This window comes from Petromyzon marinus, chromosome 5 (genome assembly GCF_048934315.1).
Source record: "Petromyzon marinus isolate PM22_M1 ecotype Great Lakes invasive population chromosome 5, UKy_Petmar_22M1.pri1.0, whole genome shotgun sequence".
Classification (NCBI taxonomy): domain Eukaryota; kingdom Metazoa; phylum Chordata; class Hyperoartia; order Petromyzontiformes; family Petromyzontidae; genus Petromyzon; species Petromyzon marinus.
The window spans coordinates 12,308,466-12,332,863 of record NC_133671.1 but is presented as its reverse complement, the minus strand read 5'-3'; the positions used below and the strand labels follow the sequence as shown (position 1 = coordinate 12,332,863).

The 24,398-nt window shown below is 41.3% G+C and overlaps 1 protein-coding gene across 5 annotated transcripts in view; it reads right to left on the bottom strand.

Moving 5' to 3' along the window:
* Positions 1 to 24,398, bottom strand: part of LOC116939056 (transmembrane protein 132D-like) — a 229,964-nt gene that overhangs the window by 155,629 nt on the left and 49,937 nt on the right. Inside the window, exons 2-3 of one of the 5 annotated variants that reach the window (XM_032946940.2) lie at positions 14,766 to 14,951; positions 14,098 to 14,209 (exon numbers count right to left, since the gene is read on the bottom strand). In XM_032946940.2, coding sequence (XP_032802831.2) covers positions 14,098 to 14,209; positions 14,766 to 14,816 — 163 coding nt within the window. In that variant the 5' untranslated portion in view covers positions 14,817 to 14,951. Of the gene's footprint in view, positions 1 to 14,097; positions 14,697 to 14,765; positions 14,952 to 24,398 lie in introns of those variants that run through there. The other 4 variants (XM_032946941.2, XM_032946943.2, XM_032946942.2 and 1 more) reach the window with 4 other exon arrangements.

The following is a 24,398-nucleotide window of genomic DNA, read 5'->3' as shown; positions in this document are numbered from 1 at the left end:
CTGGAAGGAGAGAAAAACCCACACGTATTTTCACATTTAATTATCCTACATAACCACTAGAGTAGGTGCAATATTAACATCAATGTATACGTACAATGTTGTTTTAATAATAGACTTTAATGAGTATATCCATTGTCAGTGTTATTTTCATAAGAGATATGTAATGAATGAAGTCTGACCCTGCTACCCATGTACAATACACTTCCCCCCCTTGATGTTGCACGTCCATGACAAACAAGATGACAGCGCTCTTGCACAATTCGGGATATAAGAATATAGATCTTGTTTGTTTGTCTTCGGGAGGTGTAAAGACTAGTTAAAATGCATCAGAGTGAAGCTGCAATATGATGACAACTATACGAATCATACCAATAATTACAAATGGACCAAACGGCTGCATTGATACAAACATGCATTGCCTTGTAACAATCTCGCCAATACGGCATGACAACTATGAATATTTTTGTATTTTCTGATGTTTTGTAAAAAAGATCAAATAAACGTTACGCGCATGCTCTCTTTCCCTATGGCTAGTGATAGGCATTTAATTCCGACTCATCTATCCTTTCAACATGAGCGACTAGCTGCAGTAGAAGCATCAACTGATCTTCCACTTATCTGATGATCACAAACATGCTCATGTCCCGAATGCATCAAGTTTACGTTACCATAGTTCATACAGTGATCAACATATTTCAGCTTCATTCGCCGACACATTTAACTTGTTTTTATACCTTGACTTAAAGCTTTCGTGGCTGCAGGAATTCATATTCTTTGGGTCTTTCGGTAAAGCCACGTAGAAAGAAAAAAAAAGTAAAAAAATAATACAAATATCACGACGTTTCGATCGCAACACAAGCAATCGTCAAAATATAGCTATATCTTTCCCTGCCTCAGTAGCTCTCCCGCTATATTTTTCACCTGATGACGATTGCTTGTGTTGCGATCGCAACGTCGTGATGTCTTTATTATTATTATTATTTATTATTATTTTTCTATCTACGTGGCTTTACTGAAAGACCAAAAGAATATTTGTTTTATACCCTTAGAGGACAGGATAATTATAAACAGCTCGCTGAGTTTCCAATGTGCAATGGTGCAAGGGCACCACCAACTTGAATCATGTTATATGACCGCATGTAGTGGCATGTAAATCTGGAATAAATATATTGCACAGGAGTACCGGAATGATGCTGCATTCACTTACAATATTTACTGAAAATAACACTGCCAGAGCTTACAGCGTTACTAAAATTATCTTTACGTATTGAAATGCTCTTGTACGTATTAGGTTTTAAGAGTCACAAATTACAATGCACGAGTTTAGTGGTTATATACATCGTAGCAGCTTCACAATAAGAGTGTGACCAAGTACGTTATGAAACAAGACATTTCCACATTTGGAATAAAATATTACGGGTTACAAAGTTTAACAATAATCTGTATATGCAGTATCTACAAATCAATATATTATGTTGTTTAACATTGATATCCCGCTCCTAAATTATTTTATTTTACAGCATTATATACACACACAATGGAAAAACAAATCTAACGAAATGCTGCCAGGCTGCACAGTCAGTAATGCCAATGGGGGTGATAAACCTGCCAGCTGAAAATAATACGTCCCATATTACATTGTGAATATCGGCAATGATACGTGCTTAATTTCCATGGCCAGATTTTTTTCCATATAATCCTGACAATGCACTAATGCAACACTGGCGTCTCCATGCATGTGTTTATATCCTTCCATGGGGTATTTCTATTGCTTGCTTAGCTCCCACATTTTAATCTACACGAATCTAACAATGTTTTTCATTCCTTTATTCACTCTTCCCTGCCCTAGGGTTATCCACCTGCAATGGGTGATAAATGATTTAGCTCACTTAATCTTAGTGCATGAATCGCAGCTGCATGTAACCAAGATGTGCTCAAGATTGAATCCTTGGAGGTGTATTCCTTTACTCTTTTCATTAGGTGAATAATGGATTGCTGAGGATCCTGGAATGATCTTGTTTTTGCTAATGGGTATGTTTTCAACCAATACCCCAAGGCACATGCAGCTCAGTGGTTCGAGCTTATGTGTATCTAAGCACCTCTACCAACTCACCATCACCAAATAAATTTTTGTTCAGCAGAGGCCCACAAAAGAGTGGTGGGGATGTGGTGTGAGTGGGTGGGTAGGAGAAGATAAGACGAACTGGGGTTCAGGTTTATTAAAAACAGTAAGTACTGTACATGTCTTCTTTGGTTCTTTCGGTAAGGTCACGTAGCTCTGTCGTCCCGACAGGTCTGTACCTTTCACCTGAAGACGGCCGCTTGCATTGTGGCCGAACGTCGTGAGAATTTTATTGTGTTATTTTATTATTTTATTCTCATTCTACGTGACCTTACCGAAAGAACCAAAGAAGATGAATCCTTGCAGTCACGAAAGCTTTAAATCGAAATTTACTGTACATGTCCACAAGGTAGTAATTTTACTTGTTGAAGGTGCAATACCTCCGATTAGCACGGTTGGCTACGTACGGTGGGAAAGGGGTTCAACGTACATACACACAATGCACTGTGACGATTGGATCATCAGCACTCAAGTCTACCGCTCTCTTCAAAATGTAAATCGCAACCACATCCACGCAGCAATCACTGTGGAAGAGAATGCGGATGTAATTTTGCCTCTACGCTGGTTGCAGTGCCGGATTAAACTAGTGTGGGGCCTGTTAGCATTTGTTATAAAGGGGCCCTAAAAAAAAAGATACATTTTTTACTTGCATAGTAAATATTATTTTTTCATTTGCTATACAGCCAGATAATACGACAAATCGCTAACCTTAAACACCCAGTCGTTCATAAAAGTTGAAGGCAGTATAGTACTATAGTAATAGAGCAAGTGCAGAATCATTGAACCGGAATTGATAGCTTGAAAGCATTTAGCGCGGGGCCCGTAGCATATGTAGCTACTTTTGCTACTCGGATAATCCGGCACTGGCTGGTTGGCTTGCAATGAGGTAATATGATTGCGAGGCAGAGGGGGCAGACGTGGCATGGTGGGATGGCCCCAAGTGTTGATTTAATGGTCCAATTGTGTCGAGTTGCGTTTTTTGCTCTAATACAGAACGAGATGAAACACTAGAAATAAATAACTCAAGTCACAATTAGATCAATGTCTTGGTTTTTTTTAGAAAGTAAAAACACATTTTAAAAATGATATACTGTACTCAGAAGTGATGTTTACCTCTACCATACTTTATGTGCAGTCTGGCGTTGGATATGATAAAATATTAAATGATACCAGGCAAATTGCTTTTTTAAAGGTGTACCTATGTTGATAATGAGTCATTCATTCCGAAGTAAAGATTAATTCATACATTGATGTCACCACAAAATTTTACAAGCATGGAAAATAAATCTCTTGCGCTATATGAAACAAATTAGGTACGTATGTTTAACTTTATTCGCACCGTATGGAGCCAACCGCACTAATCGGGGATGATGCTGCATTGGCAGTGGTACAAAAATGCTAACAATAAAATCACTTTGTCGTCAATAAAACTGTGGTCTTAAAAAGGAAACATATAATATGAGACGTTTTGGGCAATAGCCCTTCTACATAGCACATGAAAGGTGCTATACAGTCTGTGTAAAATATCAAAAGCAACAAACTGACACCTTTTTACCAGGAGTCATGTTTGCATTGACCACAATACCTGCGGTCAGAATGCAAACAAAAAACATAACTCTGATAATGTATGTGGCACTGTCCTTGAAATTGATTGATCCACACCCGAGACAGCTTTCCTTAGAGCCTAGTCTCACATGGTGTTGGACCAGATGACGCCAACATCATGTGAGACTGATGACTTTACCGAAAGAATCAAGAATACGAATCCCTGCAGTCACGAAAGCTTTAAATCAAAATTTGTCTATAAGTACACAAAATATAATACAGAAAAGGTGATCAGTATTACGGCTCCCTTTGTATGTATAAGTGTACAGTGAGGGAAAAAAGTATTTGATCCCCTGCTGATTTTGTACGTTTGCCCACCTGACAAAGAAATGATCAGTCTATAATTGTAATGGTAGGTTTATTTGAACAGTGACAGACAGAATAACAACAAAAAATCCAGAAAAACGCATGTCAAAAATGTTATAAATTGATTTGCATTTTAATGAGGGAAATAAGTATTTGACCCCATCTCAATCAGAAAGATTTCTGGCTCCCAGGTGTCTTTTATACAGGTAACGAGCTGAGATTAGGAGCACACTCTTAAAGGGAGCGTTCCTAATCTCAGCTTGTTACCTGTATAAAAGACATCTGTCCATAGAAGCCAATCAATCAATCAGATTCCAAACTCTTCACCATGGCCAAGACCAACGAGCTCTCCAAGGATGTCAGGGACAAGATTGTAGACCTACACAAGGCTGGAATGGGCTACAACACCATTGCCAAGCAGCTTGGTGAGAAGGTGACAACATTTCGATTTAAAGCTTTCGTGACTGCAATGATTCATATTCTTTGGTTCTGTCGGTAAAGTCACGTAGAATGAGAATAAAATAATAAATTGATAAAATAAAATAACACAATAATATTCTCACGACGTTTCGGCCACAACAGCGCTGATGAAGGCCGCTTGTGTTGTGGCCGAAACGTCGTGAGAATATTATTGTGTTATTTTATTTTATCAATTTATTATTTTATTCTCATTCTACGTGACTTTACCGAAAGAACCAAAGAGGAAGGTGACAACAGTTGGTGCGATTATTCGCAAATGGAAGAAACACAAAAGAACTGTCAATCTCCCTCAGCCTGGGGCTCCATGCAAGATCTCACCTCGTGGAGTTGCAATGATCATGAGAACGGTGAGGAATCAGCCCAGAACTACACGGGAGGATCTTGTCAATGATCTCAAGGCAGCTGGGACCATAGTCACCAAGAAAACAATTGGTAACACACTACGCCGTGAAGGACTGAAATCCTGCAGCACCCGCAAGGACAACTGGATGAAAGTGTTGTGGTCAGATGAGACCAAAATGGAGCTCTTTGGCATCAACTCAACTCGCCGTGTTTGGAGGAGGAGGAATTCTGCCTATCACCCCAAGAACACCATCCCCACCGTCAAATATGGAGGTGGAACATTATGCTTTGGGGGTGTTTTTCTGCTAAGGGGACAGGACAACTTCACCGCATCAAAGGGACGATGGACAGGGCTATGTACCGTCAAATCTTGGGTGAGAACCTCCTTCCCTCAGCCAGGGCATTGAAAATGGGTCGTGGATGGGTAATCCAGCATGACAATGACCCAAAACACACGGCCAAGGCAACAAAGGAGTGACTTAAGAAGAAGCACATTAAGGTCCTGGACTGGCCTAGCCAGTCTCCAGACCTTAATCCCATAGAAAATCTGTGGAGGGAGCTGAAGGTTCGAGTTGCCAAACGTCAGCCTCGAAACCTTAATGACTTGGAGAAGATCTGCAAAGAGGAGTGGGACAAAATCCCTCCTGAGATGTGTGCAAACCTAGTGGACAACTACAAGAAACGTCTTACCTCTGTGATTGCCAACAAGGGTTTTGCCACCAAATACTAAGTCATGTTTTGCAGAGGGGTCAAATACTTATTTCCCTCATTAAAATGCAAATCATTTTATAACATTTTTGACATGCGTTTTTCTGGATTTTTGTTGTTGTTATTCTGTCTCTCACTGTTCAAATAACCCTACCATTAAAATTATAGACTGATCATTTCTTTGCCAGTGGGCAAACGTATAAAATCAGCAGGGGATCAAATACTTTTTTCCCTCACTGTAAGCTTAAACCCCACTTCACAGATTATATAATCCATGGAGGTATTACAATTATAAAATGTCCCGTGGTCATACAACCATTAGTTTTACTCTAAGCCAAACAGTTCTGTCCATGAGTGAAACGCAGCTTCTTAGACCGATATTTCAAGGTGCAATGCCATTCTATATTTGAAACAGAATAATGAAAATTTATGGATGTTTATTAAGTTGATAAAAATTATGAAGATTTATTAAGATGATGAAGTTCATGGATGATGATGATGATGATGGATGAAGATGATTATGAAGACAAAGCATGATTATGATGTTGTTTGACAATTTACTAATATTGGAAACAAATGCAATTCATGATAGTCAAATCTGACTTTGAAATCCTGCCGCTCATCTCAACAGTAAAGAATTACTACACACACACATAGTGTATGCAAATTCAAAGCAAAGCCAACATTTGTTCAGCACAGAGTGTTTTAACAGCTTCCTCTTCTCAAAGCAAATCGATTGATACCGATATAAATACAGAATTATCGATATTAATTTAAAATGTAATAACTGTATGTTGCCCGACAGTGGCCTATGTCATCACAGTTATGTGGCAGTGAACCTCGCTTTGTGCAGTAACTGGCAAGTGGCGCTGACCCCGGGGTTAGACCATCTGTGCGTTTGTGCATCTGGCGATTTACGTAAAACATCCTTTGAAAGAGCTCCAAAAGCAAAGGAAGAGAAAAAATATCAACACGTGAACATTTTACAACCCTGCTGTGTGACAAAAATACATGGGCTCATTATGTCCGTTAGACCCAAGGCATGGGGAAGTTGGGTAGCAACATAGCCACGAGGCATGTCATGATTATTATTCACCACCCCCCAGCGATTTTATGAATTGTCATGATACAGGGCCACCATTCAGTTCAAGAATAAATTTCCTTTTTTTATGCTTGTACTGTCCCGTTTGTATTGTCTGTCTCATATGGCCTCCCACATGTGTTGTGTCTCATTGTCCCATTTGGCCTGCAGGAACATTTACGCAGAGTAAAAGGTAAAGCTGGAGCCTTGCAATTTTATTCCTTACGCCGCTACCGATGGAAGGGCCTCCACTAGAGGGAGCGCCGTCTCTCTCGAGCAGATGGAGCTTTCTGGGGAGCTCCCACAATTAGAGTGCATTTTTTGTCTATTCTTCCATGTTGGCCAGACAACCTGTAAGAGGTGGGAGTACCCACACTTTACAGCAACACACAAGACCTGCTGATTGGCGAACTATTGTGTTTCAAATGATACTGCTGGGTAGACAGAACCGGGGTGGGGGGGGGGGGTCATAAACCTGCCCAATGATTCAACTACCGCACGGGGATATCAATTTGAAACTAGGGCCCTTGAATAAAAATTCCAGTATGCTAATCATGACACCACGGCAGTATCCCTAACATGTACTATGCATAGAATTTGCATGCGTCATGAATAATTAATTCTTAGATGGAATGTGATGCGTGTATCGATAATAAATGTTGATCAATGGATAGATAAATGCCCCATACCCACAGAGGGCTGTGCGACTGGTGACATGGCAGCTTAAGTGGTTGTGCTCCGATTGATGCAAAACTCTGCCAATAGCCATGGGCATCACTGGCTATGGTTAGGGTAATGCAGGTTTTAGGCCACATGTTACAGAATGTTATCCATTCCAGCTTCACATGAGCATAGAGCCTCGACAAATTAATCGTGTAATGCTTAACGCCCCCTGAGGATCCCTAATAATGTCGATGCAGATGCCACGTGGCTCTATTTTTGTGCGAGTAGAGCATAGGGGCCTATATATATATAAATTCCATAAAATCCACTACCTAAATTGTTTTCTTGAATTTAACCGTACAGTAATATTGATAATATTCAAACATTCATCACGAGTTACGTTCATTCATACTCTACGTGTAGTTTGTCATACCAAATATGCCGTTTGTCAACAAAAAATAAATCAACACACACTGAGAGCCAAATAATTGAAATAATATACATGATTTATGGAGTTCACTTTCACAGGTTACTTGGACTGGTTGTATTTTATCGAAATCCTTCATGTATTTTACGTTATTTTAATTTGTCCCAAAATCCTATTCACCTATACCTCTTAGATTGTATAATAGCACAGCCACTAATTAACAACTTGCGTGCAATATAAATACATACTGAATAGCTTACTCTTCATAGTGCACCATCCTTATATCACTTAAATACATTCGACTATGCAGAGCTGACATTTAACATGGGCTTTTGAACAAGTTAAACCATTAAATAATTATTGTAATCCATTATATATTGGCATTTAAAGTTTGACGTAGAACCATCAAATATAAATCCACTTTCCACAGACTATCTTTTGAAGATGCAAATTGAAAAATATGAAAATGTCATAACGGTACAACACGTAAACATATGATAAAAATAGGGACTTATTCTCTTTTTGAAGCCAATTAAGGACACAAGAAATTCTAGTGGAGGACTGCCATGCAGTGGAATAGATTTTCTTATCTAAAGAGAAAATAGCCAAAGTGGCTTCTGGGACCTCAGGGACTAACAAGATACACTTGGGGAAGGGAAATAAAATTTTGGTATCCCAACAAAAGTGCAGCAGCTGCCAAACTACTTCTTTACGGATACTGTCTTTAAAATTTTAGGATTCCTTTTTGTTTTTGGTATATGTTTTATTCTCTTTGCCAATGTCAGGATTCATATTCTTAGTTCTTGTTTTGTTGTTTCCCTTCAACGTGACTTTACCGAAAGAACTAAGAATATGAATTACTGCAGTCACGAAAGCTTTAAATCAAAATGTCAGGATTGTTTCCTACAACATGTTGACAGTGCATAATTTTATTTTTAATGTTATCTTTAGCCTCAAATTGTCCTTCAAATATATTTTATTATTATAATTGTTAAAAATATTGCAATACAGCGTGTAAGTAAAAGCTTTGTAGTGATGCTGCCAGGGGAAGGAGTAGCCGAGGAAGTGAATAACCAAAAACAATGTAGCTGGCAAAAATAGAATAGTAATGAAAATTGATCATTTAGGATATGTGTATATATAGCTGAGAGTATATAAAATTCAAACTCAGGTAAATAATAATGATGATAATGTTGATTTGTAGGGACCTTGTTTGTTACAATTCAATTATAACTGAGGGCTTAAGCCAATTATCAAACAAGTATCTTTCTGGAAAATCCAATTTTATATGTACTGTGCAGCAAATCGGCATAAAATATAAATCATAGTTTGAGACAGAATTGACAGAGGTCAATATGTTTAAGCATCTGTCAAACATTACAGTTCATATTTCATTGTGTAATGGTTCGTAATCTATTGCACATTATTTATATGCAAAACAGAGATCTGAAAGCTACTTATTTTGAAATATAACTGTGCATTCATGGTCATGATATTGTTTTCCTTCGATTTTAAACACTTTGTTTTTTAATCATTATTGCATGTGTTTCAGGTACGTAACTATTAATCTATAAATCAATTAAAATATTTCTCACATTTAAGTATGCATCTATGAAACAATTGTGTATTAACGTAATTAGCAGATGTTACATTTTGACAAATGGAATTAACACGACGGAAGACAAACCAAATAACATCAACGATATTTAGAAAAATAATGAATAATCATGCATGGCCTTGAATTTGGACAATGTATTGTATGGATGAGGGCAAATGCCCGATAGTCACAGTGAATCAATGGGTAGCTGTAGTCTAATAATGCAGAGTATTTTTTCTCAAAATATAACTATATTGTTACAAGAAACAACATTTTTAAATTAGAATAAATTAACACTTAGTTATTAATATTGGCAGGAAAATTGAAAGTATGTGCCAAGATTTTAGTAGAATGTGGCTGTGCATGTAAATACAATTTTCACTTATCAAGAGTAAATGTGACAATCTCTAAACACTACATACTGGAATGTATATATATGCCAGGGGAAGGGTGATGAGTGTGAGAAAACTTGAGAGAGGATGTGGAGAGGTGGGGCAAATGGGGCAGGGGTGTTAATAAAGAGGTCACAAGTCAAATGTATGGAAGAAAATGGAGGTCTTCAGCCTGGGTTTAAATAGAGGCGAGAGTCAGCAATGATGGCAACTATGGGGGAGAAAATGATGGATGTTCGGAACAACTGAGGAGAAGGAGCAAACGTCTCACATGGGAGGTTAACTGTGGGTTTTTCCAAAATGACATGCTACGAGACTGTGATTAGTGGATTATGAATCAAGAGACGTAGGCCTGGAGCAGGGCTAATTCGGATCGTCAAAAGGTGAAAGATAATATTAAAGGGAGTCTTTATTAAATTGGGAGCTATTGTAGCAAACTGTGTTTTTGAGAGATAAGCAGTCTGGAAGCAACATTGTATGGATCAGGGATTTTTGGTGGTTGTAGAAGACAGCATTAGACTAGTCAAAGACATGATGCGGCAAAAACAGAGATATCACACAAGTAGAGATAGAAAATCCTGCAGAGTTGAGAGAGCTCTGTATGAAGGATGGCATATACAGTAGATATGTTATAGACATTCTTCACCAGCTCAATGTCAGATTTCAGAAGTCCAATACTAGGAGGTGGATCATAGACTTATGACCTTTTGCCAATAAGTAGGACCTCGTGTTTTATACATTGTCAGTTGGCAAGAAGTGAAGACTATCTAAGACTCTAGGTAAAGGCGGAGTTGATATAAATCAATAAAGCAGACAGCGAGGTGGAATTAGGCGATTCCGTGGTGATGCATATTTGGGTGTCATTCACGTAGAAACGGTAGTCAATGTTGAAAATGGTAACTATTTTCTTAGGGAGGAGGGCATAAAGGGTCGAACCAATTATTGGGCTTTGTAGTAAAATAGGTTTCTGAAAACAGGACACCCCTCATGTTGAGACATTGAAGGAGCAGGGTGACTGGTATTAATGGAAACAGGAAAGAGTACCAGACATATTAACAACAAAGTCATCGTAGCCATGCGGGCATTCAAAGTGGATGGAGTGGTCGATAGGGTCAAAGGTGACCATGAGGTTCAAAGGAATCAGATGGAGAGAAAACCTGTCATGAGAGAGGAGTACAGAAGGTCATTGATTACTATATTTAGAGTACATTTAATAAAACTATGCATTCATGCCTTCCCTGCTCATCGTTTAAATTGGTTTGTAAATGGTTTGCGTTGATTATGTCAAAAGTAAGATGAGTGCAATGGTCAAGTTTTGGTTGAGCCAGAATATAAGAAGCCAATAGGAAAATGAGTTTGAAAGTGAGAACAAAAAGTGCCTTTACAATTTTCATTTAGGCTCCTGTGCGTTGACTGATGAGTATTATTTAGTTATAATTGTAATACATAAGTGTGCTAGAGCACTTTAGAGCTATATATATAGTTTAAAACTAATTTCCTTAGAACTGCTTTGTGTTTAGTTTGTTGTCCGTCCCCTGCACCTCCAGTGAGCAAGGTTGGCTACGTACGATGCAAAAGAAGTTCCACATACATACATACATCAAACATTGGATGCATTTTTAAAATTGTCCTTCGGCTTTAATTTTAAACAAAAGATGGCTAATTAACCCACGACAGGCAAGGAATACTTTTTCTGAATACGTGCAAATGAAATTCAGTAAAAAAATGCGAATTTGAGAGTACCATTATGTTTTTGGTTACACGAATACCATAACAATATAAAATGACACTATAAACAGGCAATTTTTTAAGTGTCACAGAGATTAGATCAATTTATTTTTAATAATCTGAAACAATAGAAAAATACTCATACGGTAGTGTTACGTCATGTGGTTGGTGATTTTAGATTTGAAAGATGAGATAAATAAAAACTCAACTCCTTCACTATAAACTGGTTTTCATTTTACCAGGTAAGGCCCACTGAGCTATATAGTTATTTTTCAGAAGCGACCGGGCCACAACGAAGTGGCTTATCGCATGGAAATTTATAGCAGCCAAATACTCCAAAAAATATGTTTCTAATTGTGGAGCGAAAAATCAGAGGCCCTGGAGAAAAATCCACGTGACTACGGGGAGAACATGCAAACTCCAAATGTACAGGCGTCAGGGTTGGGATTGAACCCACGTCCTCCTATATACCAGGTGAGGGAGTTAACAGCTCGCCATTGTGGTGCCCCACACTGATCAAGCATATATTATATATAGTCAGTAGGCAATTAGCAATGTCTTTTTGGCAGTGTTAAGCAAACAAACACCAAACAACCCAATTCATCAACTACGACTATGTTTTTGATTTAAAGCTTTCGTGACTGCAGTGATTCATATTCTTGGTTCTTTCGGTAAAGTCACGTTGAAGGGAAAAAATAAAATATATATAAAACAATAAAATTATCACGACGTTTCGACCGCAACACAAGCAGTCATCATCAGGTGTGAAAATCAACGGCAAGAAGATTTTGCACGTATTCAGAACATTTTGTTGTTGCCGTTGGTTTTCACACCTGATGGTGACTGCTTGTGTTGCGGTTGAAACGTCGTGAGAATTGTATTGTTTTATATATTTAATTATTTTATTGCTTCCCTTCAACGTGACTTTACCGAAAGAACCAAGAATATGACTATCCTTTTGTATGTAAGAGTTAGAAAAGCTGCAGTAGATTTGAAGGCATGTTGTTTCTGTCAAAGAACATGTGCAAGTGAAAAATTATGTAAAAACATGTATTCTATCTCAAGTCACTTTAAAGTTATTATCTGTCAACATTGCCAATATAGTATTGATCACACTGCTCGTCTTTAATATACAGTGACACTTGCTGATGCATTCATGGATTTTTCCCCCCTCTGTTTTGCTACACAATCAGTAGCGCATCCATGGGGAATCTGGAAGGGTGGGATTGCAGAGGAGGTTGAGAGTGGCGGTTGGACAAAGTCGGGTCCTCGGGTTTGGACATCTCGAGAGCTGCCGCCCCCCTCACCCCCCCCCCCAACCCCGATCGCTAGGGCATGTCCACATTAGTCACGTGGTCATATTGTTACCCATAACTACCGGCGGCGATGTGATGCCTCTGCCAAATAATGACGCGCCCTCTTATCATACAGCAGCTGGAACAAATGCGGAGATAATCGGAAGGGGAAAAAAATACCAGTCTGTGGAGGATGAAGAAAGGTGGGGGGGGGGGGGGGGCAAATGTCAACTGCCATTAAAAAGGAGAACATTTGGAGCTAAATGGAGACCTGTGATTTTACATTCGATGTTCGTTTCCAAACAGGTGTGAGCAACGAGTTCATAGGAATACGCCATAGTAGTGCAATATCATTTCTTGTTTAAATTATAACTTGGCCTGACATTTGTCATGCTGTATATAAAATGTTTAACAATTATATGGTCACGATGTTATTTTGTCTGTGTAGAAAAAGTCTTTGCCTGTGGGATTTGCTTAAAATATTTGGCCCATGTTATATATTTACAAAAGCACAAAAGTACGTGACATTTATACCTGTACGTGCGTACAGGTATAAATGGTGGATGCAGGGTCATCACGTATCTTACAAAAATAGTTACAACCGACATGTCACAATTAAGCAAAGCCAAATAGACTTACAAAAAATATTTAACAGGTAGATTAGCTGTATCATGCCCCCACAATGTATTTGGCTTTTTAAAATAAGACAATTATATGTTTTATTGTGACAAGAATAGCTAATAAATTATATTTAATAAAAGCAACAACAAAACACATCCCTCTTTCAATCCGTTTCAAGATGACTTCCCCACACCATGTCGGTGTTGGGATTAGGCCTGACCATACTTCACCACACTGATCAGTGTAGGTGGGTGAAGGTCTACCCTGAAGCAGTTCAGATGTCACTCGCCAATGATGTTAGCTTGAGCTGGGAATTGAACTCAAGTTAATAGCACAGTGGACAATCCACTGCACTACTGCTCCAGCCAAAAAAATAATCATGAAACTAAATTAACAGCTATACAGCATATATACACATACAGTGTTGTACCATTTAGGGTTGTACCTATATAATTTTGAAATTATGGGTTGAAATGGTGTTTATATTTTCAGTGCATTATCCGAAAGCATTTTCGTACACCATTGGATATAACCACAATCCCTAACAAGACTTATGCATATTTATTCAACAGAGTTTATAAAAAATACCTTTTTGTGTTCAAAGTTCAAGACTTCATTAACTCACACGTACAGGGCATCTGTGTGTATGCATACTATATTTTATACAATTAATACTGAAACACTGCAATAAAATGCTTACGTTAAAAAAAGCATGTTCAGACACACTTACCCATTGATAGAAGCATGCAGCTCAGCACCACGGAAAACTGTAACCTACTTCTTGCGAGGGACATTGTGACGAGTATGAGTTCCCTGCGCAAAGACCGCTTGCTTTCTTGCTGCTGAGGCAAACAGAAAGAGAGGGCACAATCCACTCAATGCATTACGTGTACTGAACGACCACTGGGTGCTGAAAGAGACAGCAGCCGGAGTCCTGCACAAAGCAGCAGCAGCGGCGGCGGCAGACCCTTCATTGCAGCGTCTCCGACCACGCGGCTGCCTCTTCTCCTGCACTCGCGCATAAGCAAGCGCATGTGTGTAATGCGTGTGGATCGCAGCGCATCTGTGTGTGCAGATCGGGGTATCAAATGGGAGGCGTGTGTGATTTCAGGCAGCTGCAGTTTACTTTCGCTGAGCGGGGCCACTTTGCATCGAATTTAACAGCCGTTCCTGAACACATTATTCTACAAATTGCCGATGCATTTGTTAAAGAGGCGTGGAATGGCATACAGTGGCAGCTGCTGCTGATGTTTCTGATTGCACAGAGCACACCTATTAAGAAATTTCGCGGGCTGGTCATGAGACGTATTAAGCCGGGGCGAGTGTGTGTGTGTGTTTGTGCACGCGCGCGCACCTGTGTGTGTGTGTGTACGTGCGTCCAATGAATTCACCACTCACCACAACCGGTGATGCGAAGTTTGAATCTTGAGAGGAGCGTTTAATTGTCATAACCACCCAGAGACCCTCCCACCACAACCTCTTGTGTAGGGCACCAACTGTCCCACTAGATTCCCGCGGTTTAGATGCCAGTGGGATGGCATATGGGCACTTGCTCGTAGGAGGGCACGGAATATTCTAATTGGGCTGTAAAAAAAAATCAGACGTTTAAATCTATGGTCCGATATTACAATTCGAATACTGTGCAGCCGATGATAATTACGAATACACAAATATGACACTTTGGTTCTTTCCGTAAAGTCATGTAGATAGAAAATTAATAGATCACGACGTTTCGATCGCAACACAAGCAACCGTCATCAGGTGTGAAACAAACACAGCAGGAGAACTGCTGACGTAGGAGAAAGAGCTGCTGCAACAAGAGTTTATGTAGGATTTTGGTGGGCCCAACCCAAGGGTAAGTGGGCGGAGCTAGAGAAGGAATTTGTACGTAAATGTGAGAGCTTAGCATGTCAATGTGAGACGGCCCAGCCACCGGGGGTTGCGCCAATGAGAAGATTAGCATGTCAATGTCAGAGAGCCGGGCAACAGGAACAAAAAACTTGCAAGAGCAAGAGGTACACATGGAGAGAGAAAGACACGGAGAGACACACACAAAGAGACACACACAGAGATACACAGAGAGAGGGAGAGGCACACACAGAGGGACAACCCACAAACAGAGAGGGACATCTACATAGAGAAAGACACACACAGATAGACAACCATAGACAGAGAGACACACATAAAGAGACACAAGCACATAGAGAGAGACACACACAGAGAGACACAGAGAGAGATAGACACAACCTAGAAAAACCACAGAGAAAGAGCGACGCACGTAGAGAGAGAGAGAGACCCACACAGAGAGAGACATATGGAAATACATACAGAGACACAACACAGAGAGACACAGAGAGAGAGAGAAATTTGAGACAGATGCCATCCAGACATCCACCCTACGTTCTTCCTTGTGGAAGAGATACGAATGTAGTGGTTGACTTCACACGGACTACTTTTCCTTTTTCTTCGACGCCACTTTCATTACAAAACTCTTCACATTCAACACCCGTGACTTCAGCGTGTTTCTCTGCTGGCCGCCGCTCGCTCGCTGTCTCTGTCTCTCTCCGTCGCTGTCTCTCTCCGTTGCTCGCTGTCGCTGTCTCTCTCCGTCGCTGTCTCTCTCCGTCGCTCGCTGTCGCTGTCTCTCTCTGTCGCTGTCTCTCTCCGTCGCTCGCTGTCTCTGTCTTTCTCCGTCGCTGTCTCTCTCCATCGCTCGCTGTCTCTGTCTTTCTCCGTTGCTGTCTCTCTCCATCGCTCGCTGTCTCTGTCTATCTCCGTCGCTGTCTCTCTCCATCGCTCGCTGTCTCTGTCTCTCTCCGTCTCTGTCTCTCTCCATCGCTCGCTGTCGCTGTCTCTCTCCGTCGCTGTCTCTCTCCATCGCTCGCTGTCGCTGTCTTTCTCCATCGCTGTCTCTCTCCATCGCTCGCTGTCTCTGTCTCTCTCCGTCGCTGTCTCTCTCCATCGCTCGCTGTCTCTGTCTTTCTCCGTCGCTGTCTCTCTCCATCGCTCGCTATCTCTGTCTCTCTCTGTCGCTGTCTCTCTCCGTCACTCGCTGTCTCTGTCTCTCTTCGTCGCTGTCTCTCTCCATCGCTCGCTGTCTCTGTCTCTCTCCGTCGCTTGCTGTCTCTGTCTCTCTCCATTGCTGTCTCTCTCCGTCGCTCGCTGTCTCTGTCTCTCTCCATCGCTGTCTCACTCTGTCTCTGTCTCACTCCGTCTCTGTCTCACTCTGTCTCTGTCTCACTCTGTATCTCTGTCTCACTCCGTCTCTGTCTCACTCTGTCTCTGTCTCACTCTGTATCTCTGTCTCACTCTGTCTCTGTCTCACTCTGTATCTCTGTCTCACTCTGTCTCTGTCTCACTCACCATTCCAAATGTTTGATCGAAAAGAGACCTGATGGCTCGTTGGGACATTGTCTACAGGAAAGCCACCCACACGGATGCCCATCTAAAGCCTGACCCCTGCCACCATCCAGCCCAGAAGAATTCCCTCATCAAAACACTACACCATAGGGCCCATTGCATCTCCGACCAGCACCACCTAGCCAGCGAGCTGGCGCACGTACACCAAGCCCTTAGGATGAACGGATATTCTGACTGTACAATCCGCAAAGCTGTATCCCCAGCCATGGGGAGACAACCATTTGAGGACCCAATCAAAACCATCACCTTGCCATACATAGCAGGGGTTACCAAAAATATTTCCAAAATATTAAACAAACACAGATCCAGGTTCGTTTCAACACAGTACACAAAATCCGTGATTTTATCCCATCTGTAGAGGATGTGACTGTAGACACCCTGGTGTCTACAAACTCTATGTTGTGGCTACGGTAGCAGTTACATTGGGGAATCGAAACGAATGTCTCGGACCGTGTTCGCGGACACAAGGCAGATCTGAAACACGGTAGGACCAAAAACCTCTGCCATTGCTGATCATTGTTTTAATGCTGTGGGCTCACACGAAATTGATTTTTACAAGACGAAGGTACTCTGCAAATCCACCGGCTATCATCAGAGATTTGTTCATGAAGCCATCCAGATATATAAACACAGACACAATTTCAACCGAGAAGATGGGTACAAACTGGAAGGACGCTATTAACCAAGTAAAGTCTTAACTGACTGTGATCTTTCCATCCTACCTGACTATGCCAGCTGTTATTTCCGACTCTCTGAGTACATCACCAGGTTAAATGTCTTTACAGTAACGGGTTAAGTGTCTCACTAACAAAGCTACCCTTGCCCCTTTCCCTCGATGTGGCGGGAGCTCTCGTTTTTTAACAGACTATAACTGGCTGTGATATTTCCGTGTATGTGTCTCTATCTGTTTGTTTGTTTGTCTCTGTGTGTGTATCTCTCTCTGTATGTGTCTCTATGTGTGTATCTCTCTCTGTATGTGTCTCTATGTGTGTGTCTCTCTCTGTGTCTTTCTGTGTGTCTCTCTCTATGTGCTTGTGTGTCTGTCTCTCTCTGTGTGTCTGTGTGTGTGTGTCTCTCTCTCTCTCTCCGTGTCTTTCTCTCTCCATGTGTATCTCTTGCTCTTGCGGGAATTTTTGTTCCTGTTGCCCGGTTCTCTGACATTGACATGCTAATCTTCTCATTGGCACAACTCCTGGTTGCTGGAGCCGTCTCACATTGACATTTACATTTACGTATAAATTCCTAATCTAGCTCAGCCCACTTATCCTTGGGTTGGGCCCACCAAAAGTCTAAATAACCTCTTGTTGCAGCAGCTTTCTCCTACGTCAGCAGTTATCCTGCTGTGTTTGTTTCACCTGATGACTGTTGCTTGTGTTGCGATCGAAACGTCGTGATCTATAAATTTTATATCTACGTGACTTTACCAAAAGAACCAAAGAGTATGGATTCCTGCAGTCACGAAAGCTTCAAATCAATAATGACTCATAGTGTTTGTTATGAATTATAATTGTTAATATTGCTTCACTATTAAAATAAATACGACTGGATGATCGAATATTCCAATGTTTTTTGACACACTATAAGAATATGATATTGTATTTAGTAATTGTATGTACATACAATGCGCATGTGTGTATAGTATTTTGTATTTTGACAGCTCATTGCATTTGTGTATGTTTGACAGGTGTTAAACATTTCAAAGCAAGTTTTTGGGAAATGTATCGATCTTTGAATCTATAATTAAATAAACTAAATAAGCCGAGTAATATGCTTAACATAAGGAACTGCTTTTTATTCTTAGCCACTTAAGAGTTCAACTGTTTTTGACGGAAATATAAAATGGGAAAATGTTTTCTTGTTGGATTTAGCACAGCACAATTCTAAGGATGTGTTCCAATGCGGTTTTATTACTTATTAACTGGCGAATTGCTGTCGTGTATTTCGTCACACATTTTCCCACCTATTTTTTTTATTTTTCTTTGCAATGATACAAAGTAAGTTTGTTCTCCTATAACGCGTGTTTTCATAACGCGAATTGGATATGACGCGATGAATGTATTCGGGAACAGAACTACATCGCGCGAGTAGGAATAAGTGGTTGTGCTGCTGCCTCGGCGTTGTATCACACAAGGCGGGATGCTGCTGGATGTTTCCAGATGCTACCCACGTGCCTCAATCTTTGTTCAGCGTGCATGCGCATCTCACGTGTTGTCGCGGACTGTGCATTACCCTACATTATATAATATTTATTATAACGCGATTTTTTTTCCATAACGCGGTGTTCTTCAGGAATGCAACTATAGGAGAACAGCCTTTATTTGTTGTGGTTTATGTTTTAATGTGGTATTTATTCATATTATAAACAAACTTGACTCTCATCTTCACTTACAGCCATCGACATTTATCTGTCAGCCGTATCCAGTTTTATTTTCGGCACGAATAATGCTCTTTCCATGACAATGTTGGTGTTAACGAGCACAGAACTCGGGTAAATATAATTAGTTGGAGCTCCAAAACATCTTCTGCAGTTTAAACTCTGTATTAACTCAATCTATGCCAACTTCAGCTGGCAGCTTGGTGTTTTCGGGCTGTGCTCAACAAAAGGGATATTTAAAATATACAGTGCCCAAAAGTAGATGGTGTCAACACAGAATGTGTAATATCCCCCATCACCACACGCTGCGCTTGCCCCATTTTATCCTCAACGCACTGCAAGTCCTAGTAAATCATTATCCCCAGCGCAGTCAATTTGTCTAAATTAGAGTGCCATACATTTCATTAATATTAATGCGAACGTTTAACAAGGCATATTCTCTAACATAATTAAATGTATTGAGCTTATGTGCTGAGTCAATACGTGTTGTGTGTGTATTGGTGGAGAGGTTGATTTGCAATGTGTTTCTGTTCAAGGTGCAGCCCTGCAATTGCTTTCTCACGCCACAGCTGGTGGAATGGCCCCTGCAGAGAAAGAGCTCTAGAGACTTCCCCGATCGGGTATTTTGGTCCACTCTCCCCATCCCCCCCCTACCACACAAGACCTGCCGATCGTCAAGACGAATTGTGCTGTACACCATTGACACTGCTAGTTGAACAGAGGCCCGGAGGGGAGGAATTTTAGAAACGTGCCCAATGTTGCAACTGCTGCGCTCGGTGAATCCAACCACACCGGCGACCTTCTGGATTGCACGTCCAGTGTGCAAACAGTTGCACCGCGCGATAGCTGCAGCGTCCTGTCTTGTTGACAAGCAACATGCGCGAATGTATTTCAAAGTTGGAGTGATTGGCTGCAGAGGAGTTTTAACCGTGCACGGTGCAGATTGTGGTCGTCATAAATCTTACAGGCGCGGTGCCACTTCTTGAATGCTAAATAATATGCGTTGAACTAGCTTCTTAAATCACAATGCATGCATAGCATAGATGCATACGTATTGAATTTGATTAAGATTGGTTTAACACGTAGGCTTTCGCGATTAAGATTGCTGAAAAGTATATACATGTACTGTACACAACATAATTCGTTGAATTACTTTGTGGGGAGGAGGTGGGTGGGTGAATCATTAAATGTCTCTTAAATCCTGAAAAATAACGTTAACTGAATTTGGTTTCAAGGACAAAATAATGGATTGGCATCGCATTCTTAAATGCATCCATGTTATTTTAACATTACCGATGAACATTTACTCCCCTCCCCTCTTTCCCCAAAATGAAAATGTTCACCTGCAAAGGACTCTTTCCACGCTTTCTTATTTACCATGCTTTAACGTACATGTGGCATATAAATGGTTGTGGAACATCATGTTTTATGTGAGTAAGGCTTGACCCACACGTCAAGCCTTACTCAATATAGTTACCATTTGTTGTATTGTATTGAAAACAATTAAAACAATATACGTTCCACTTCGTCGCATAACATCAGATTCATATAGAATTGCTCTGGTTAAGGCTTTTCCTCGGGTCTTTGCATTCTTACAAATCATTACGTTTGTACAAACAGCATCTAAATTGGGTGTTGAATAAGATGTAGGTATAATACACATTGTTCCCATATTGATTCTCCCAATAAACTGTATTGGCTGATACATGTGTGCAAGATGCATCACCGCGCAGAGGTAGGAATTATTCATGGTGAGAGACGTACAGTAAGTCAGGTTCTTCTGGTTCAAATGCAGCGTGTTTTCTCGAAATAATATCAATCGAGTTGAGCACAGAGAAATGGTTGATGTCACCACACAACATGCATTGTCAATTGCCTATTTACTCAATTTCTAAATCGGTGAATGTAGTGGAAGATGGCAGCCTTCACCTGTCCCACTGTTCAGTGAGAAATCACGACGAATGCCAGCAACGCAGCAACCGAATATCGACCATCGATCTCTCAATCTCCAGAGCAACAACACAAGTCACGCGTGAACATAATGAACACAGGTAACTATGATGTCCTAATGCTCCAGAAAACCCACGTCTTGGATGCCCTACATGCCAGTAGCGTCCACATCCATGGATATAACCTCATGACGAGCCACTACCACCCGAAATATAGCTTGGCCAAATACGTGAAGAACACCATCACAGAGTTATATGCGTTAGCAACAATGAAAAAGAAGCCACCTACACCACCAGCATCAAGATAGGGGAGCTGCAGATAACCAATGTGTACAGAGCCCCTAATTAAAAATGGCCAAAGCCAGCACTCCCAAGTGCACCAAACACAGCCCTATACATTGGCGACTTTAAAAGCTACTGACTGGATGTCCACCGAAAATCTGCACCTGGTTTTCGATCCCAAGTGGCAAGCAACTTTCCACTCTGCTCACTGGCAACGCAACTACAACTCAGACCTCACCATCGTTTCCAAAAATAAAAGTGGGAGCACACTTCAATAATCCGAAAAAATACTCCCAGCTTCCCCAAAAGTCATCATCCACATCGACATCGAAATCCCCATGATTGCGTAAAAACAATTCGCAAGGTGCAACCTTGGTTAAAGCTGAACTAGGACCACTGAGGAGATTGTACAGAGAGTGGTGTCAAATTCATCATAACACTGAAATGCTATCACCGTTTTTTTTCACTTCCTTACTACACACATCACGCCGGATTCCAGAAAAACTCCAAGACCGGCGCGGCCTTTATGAACTTGTTTTCAGCCTACGACAGATTCTGGAATCAAGGGGTTGATGTTGAAGTTAACAAAGACCATTTCCTGCCTCAAAACAAGATGCCTGATATGGGTGAGGCTGAGCCATAGGCGAATGCGTGTCTAAATGGGCAAAAAATCTAGTTCCTCAACAATGGATTGCCACAAGGTTCAGTACTCACGCCAATGCTCTTCAATGTCAATACAAGCAACGTGCCACCTATTCGGTCACGCACATTTGTATATGCAGATGATCTTGCTTTGGCAACGTAAGACAACCACTTACAACAACATCAAATCCACTTGGAACCAAGACCTAAAAACAATGGGGGAATATTTCCAGAAATGGAAGCTCAAGTAAAATCCCCACAAAACAACAGTCATTGCATTTCATTTTGATAATAGGAGCACAAAGCACACTCTAAAAGTGATCTTCTGCGGCAACACTCTGCGACATGACCCCACTCCAACCTATCTCGGAGTAAAGCTGGACCGTACACTAACCTACCATGGCCACCTTAAAAAGGTAGCTGCAAAGACCAAAACAAGGGTCAAACGGGTCCAGAAACTGGCAAGCACAAGTTGGGGAGCATCAGCATCAGTGCTATGGACATCAACCATGGCCCTCGGGTACTCGGTAGACAAATACTGTGTACCAGTATGGACCAGAAGTAGTCACAACCGACTTGTTGATGTACAACTGAACACTACAATGTGGTGTATCATTGGGATGCTCAAGTCGACCCCAACACCCTGGCTGCCCGTGCTATCATAAATCTCCCCCCCACCCATCCACTGCAACGCTGCAGCCCTCCGGGAAGTCCTGCGAATCAAGGACCTCAATAACGTCCCTCGTCATCGCTTGAAGTCACACAATCCCTTTTGGACCCATGCGCTTAACCTTCAGCAATGCGAGTTGCACCTCGATGAAGCTTGGAGAGCTGAATGGAGTTGAAAAGAACTCACAGACATCTTCTGGAAGACCCAACACAGAAGATCCCTGGGTTTCATCTTCCACAAAGCTCATGGTTCACCCTAAGCCGCAATCGCACAGACCATGGCACATGCAGATACCTGATGCACAAATCGAACATTAAAAACTCTCCAGTGTGCGACTGTGGTCATGCAGAAGAGACCATACAGCATATAACAACGCAATGCCCAATCCACAAATATGAAGGAGACATCCCAGCGATACACTCTGCTACTCCTGACGCAGTTATCTGACTTGACCACCTGAATATTAAATTGTAGTTGTTGCTCTTCATCTACATCAGCTATACAAAAGAATAAGAAGAACTGGCAATATAGTTTGCATACCCTGTGTATGTGTGCACAGAGCCGTCTCTATGGTACGGCGAATCCCGGCGAGCACCCTGGGCCCCGCACTTTGGGGGGCCCCGTGCTTCAACGTCACGGCGTCAGATGTGATACTGCCGGTTTAGTGTGAAAGCGTGTGATTTGCCCTGAGCCCCTCACCCCCATTATGCACGGCCCTGTGTGTGGTTATTATACATTCCAGTGTGACACTAACACCAAAAGAAGAGTGAAGTTTCATGTTACCAGTGACACGGTGGTTTGCCACTGTGTTGTGAACCCAGTAACCCCCATTATATTCCTGGCCATAGCTAACAGCTGTGGCCAGTAATATCTAAATCAATCCTGGGCCCCAAATTCACCAACCTGCACTGAATAGCATGATGCAGTATGTGCAAATAATCCCTATTATCAACACAGCATGGGCAGGCTTCTATCCAGCAGTGGATTGACAACGGCTTTTAAATTGGTATTATTATGCACACTCACAGCATAGTAATATATCTTGGAAAAGAGCGAGCCCAGGTGGAGATATAGAATTATGTTTTTTCCAGTATCTCAGTTTAGTGGACCAATTCGCTCTTTCCGAAGAAATTGCACATTGCTTGTGCATGGGGGAATTATGACGGCTGGTACTCGTAGAATACGATTCACATCTTATCAGTGGAGGTATTTTTGGATGGTAGCATAAAGGGTCACGGTCGATCACGTTTCAAACGTAATTTTAGCTTACAGATTCACATCTGGCTGGTAAAAGCAGATATTGTAAACATCGCTGTTTTTAAAAGACGTAGGCAATTTCTGTGACAATCTCTGCGTTTGCTGGCAATAGTTTGCAGGGATGGCAAGTTTGAGGATAACTAATGCACGACATTTATAGATTTTGTTTCCAATCTGTAGCATTGGCAGGGGGGGGGGATAGATATAGTGGGTGGGTCTGGTGAATAATGTTGGGCCCATTTATGTGCGAGTTGCATTTGTTTGGGATAGGTGTATGTATGCTAGTGATTTGTATGTGTTCGTGTGTCAGCCTCAGGGAGAAGTGGCAGTGTGTGTGTGTGATGTCCGCGCATTGTCGTGCTAGTCTGCGGCGACACCCAACTGCGCGCATGACGCATGCGATACGAGCAACTTGACAGCGCCGTGTTTGTTGCTGC